The sequence below is a fragment of the Sinocyclocheilus anshuiensis genome, unplaced genomic scaffold, assembly GCF_001515605.1.
Source record: "Sinocyclocheilus anshuiensis isolate Anshui unplaced genomic scaffold, SAMN03320099.WGS_v1.1 scaffold916, whole genome shotgun sequence".
In the NCBI taxonomy this organism is placed as follows: Eukaryota; Metazoa; Chordata; class Actinopteri; order Cypriniformes; family Cyprinidae; genus Sinocyclocheilus; species Sinocyclocheilus anshuiensis.
The window spans coordinates 253026-255748 of record NW_015548264.1 but is presented as its reverse complement, the minus strand read 5'-3'; the positions used below and the strand labels follow the sequence as shown (position 1 = coordinate 255748).

General features: G+C 32.8%; 1 protein-coding gene across 1 annotated transcript in view; it reads left to right on the top strand.

Annotated features, from left to right (window-relative positions):
- prl2 (prolactin 2) overlaps positions 1-2723 on the top strand; it is a 3842-nt gene continuing 1119 nt past the window's right edge. The window contains exons 1-4 of the mRNA XM_016443097.1: positions 1-22; positions 225-403; positions 1472-1579; positions 1955-2134. Of these exons, the coding sequence (XP_016298583.1) occupies positions 1-22; positions 225-403; positions 1472-1579; positions 1955-2134 (489 nt within the window). The remainder of the gene's footprint in view (positions 23-224; positions 404-1471; positions 1580-1954; positions 2135-2723) is intronic.

Here is a 2723-nt window from a genome sequence, read left to right as displayed (position 1 = left end):
ATGTCCAGGAGCCTGAAGCAAGGTATTTCTATGAACTGACAGAAGCTCTGATTCAAGGAGACTAGCTAGCTTTTGAAGCCCATGTGGCTGTCTACAGTTAGAAATCAAATCTCTTTCTCCATCTGTGGATGTACTCCCCTGTTTTTCTCAGAGGAACTTAGATTTTCTCTAACCCTCTGCTCCTCTATTTCTCTCTCTGTCTTTGGGTTTGTCTGTGCCGGCAGTGGCTGTGCTGCTTGTGGCACTTCTGTGCCTGGATCCTCACGGCCGGGTCGGCTCCGCACCCATCTGCGCACACGGGCCATCAGGATGCCACGTCCCGTCCCTGGCAGATCTCTTCGACAGGGTCATTCAGCACTCTGCCAGAATGCACAGCCTCTCCAACGATCTGCACTCAGAGTTTGTGAGTCACATCTGTCTCTTCTTCTAATTGTGCTAATGCAACTGTCTTAATAAAGTGAGGAGGTTGTAAAATGTTGTGCATGTGCTACAGTATTATATCCAAATTTTGTAATGCAAGAATGCATTTTTAGCAAAATGATTATGTATATCAAAATGCACAGTATATAAATTTGCAAATATGTATGAATATTACCTAAAGTTATTATATAGAGTAAATAATCTACTTATCTCAAAAGGGAAAAAAATGCATAAACTGACTGAAATATTTTTTTCTTGTTAATACAGATAAAATCATTTCTTTTTGCTAATATCATGTATGAATTGTGAGATATGTATTTACATATTTATCATGATAAAATGCATAGCAACAAAATTAACTCTTTTTGTTAATATTAATTAAGATAATAGACTTTTTTAGATGCATAGTAAAAATTCATAAATGCATAACAGCAAAATTAACTCTGTTAATATAAAGTATGAATTTAAATAATATTAGACATTAATATTTTAAAAATATTATAAGTTAAACTTCTAATAAAATACATAAATAAATAATATTAAAAAGAATATTTTAGAAATATTTCAAAAGTGCATCAGATCATTTGTAGATATTTTATAGTGCATAATAAAATGCATAACTAAATTTACTATTTTTGTTCATATCTAGTATGAATTAAAATAATATTAGTCTTTTTAGATATTTAAAATGCATAATAACATGCATAAACTTGAAATGAACTACTTTTGCTCATCTAAAATATGAATTTAAATAATAATAGACATTTTAGATTTTTTTAAAAGTGCATCAGATTATTTTTAGATATTTTATTGTCATAATAAACTGCACAATAGCATTTAACTAAAAGTTAAATCATTTAAATGTAAAATCTATATTATTAATATATACAATTTAAAAGATGACTAAATAATGATTTTATTCTAACATTTAAATATAACTATATTTATATAAAATTGCTAAAGTAATAAACTAAATATCTTTCTGCAAACTGAATGTGGCTTCAGTTTCAGTTTTTTCCCCTTCGTCTTCTCTTTTTCTTTTTGACTGAAGGAACAGTATTTCCTCCCCAGCAAAAACCATATTGGAAAGATCTACCGCAAGTGTCACACCTCCAACATTTTGACTCCAAACGGCAAAGAGAATGCACAGAAACTAGCTGTGAGTATAACATCCTAATCAGCCAACAACCGCTTCCTAAAAAACGTCCCCAAGTTCAGCTCTAAGCTGCATTTATCACATCGAGCATCTGTGATTCTGCTGCCACTGCTTGTCATTAATGGACTGTATTCTCTGATCCCACTGCTGTCTTATCACCTCTGTGCCCTTGAGCAAAGCACTTAACCGCAGCCCGTCCCAAGAGAACTGTCCCATCAATTAATGCACTTAAAGTCACATCTGCTAAATTAAGTAACCCAGCAACCATCTCCTCAAACTCTCAACCCTCATTAGTATATTGTATATAGTTTCAGACAAATCAACACTACTGTTCTTGCCTACCTGTAGCTTTTAACTCCTTAAACTCTTGTGTGTCAGCGTGAAGAGTTAACGGAGGTGATTCTTAAACTGCTGATGGCCTGGAGGGACCCCCTGTTCCAGCTGCACCAGAGCATGGCTCACCAGCAGGACTTCAACAGCTTCAGCAGTAACAAAGCCCTGGAGATGGGGGACATGGCCCATGAGCTGAGGAAAGGGGTGGAGAAAGTAGCTGAGAAGGTGAGTCACATCAAATCAGGGAATAAGAAAAGGTGTGAGACACTTGTGTGATTGTATTTATGAGTTACTGTAGGCACTTTCCACAAAATCTTTGATGTTTTGAGTATTATCTGTTTTGTATATGTTTTGAGATTGTAAGAGTATAAGATATATTATAAATATTATAAATAGTAGCTGATAACACATTTTATCTGGGGGGTTTTTCTATGCAGCAACAGTTAAAGCGATAAATGAAAGTGATCATTTTGACCATCTTTAAGAAAAAAAAATATAGATTTTTTTTAATTTTAGTATTATATTTAATATATCATCATTTATAGTCAAAAACATTTTAAATCAATTTTACTTACTTTAGCATCTCTGTTAGATAAATATTAGGTTTAAAGTACAGTATTATATCTCAATTTGGAAATGCAAATATGCATTTTCCACATATTTTTCATATATCATAATAAGTATGATCACATTGCAAAATGAATGGTATATGACTTGCAAATTATGACTATTACCAGAATCTAAGGGGAGAGAAAAGTGCATTTCTCAAAATATTTCATTATAGTAAAAATTTTAATATGTATGTATGTATGTG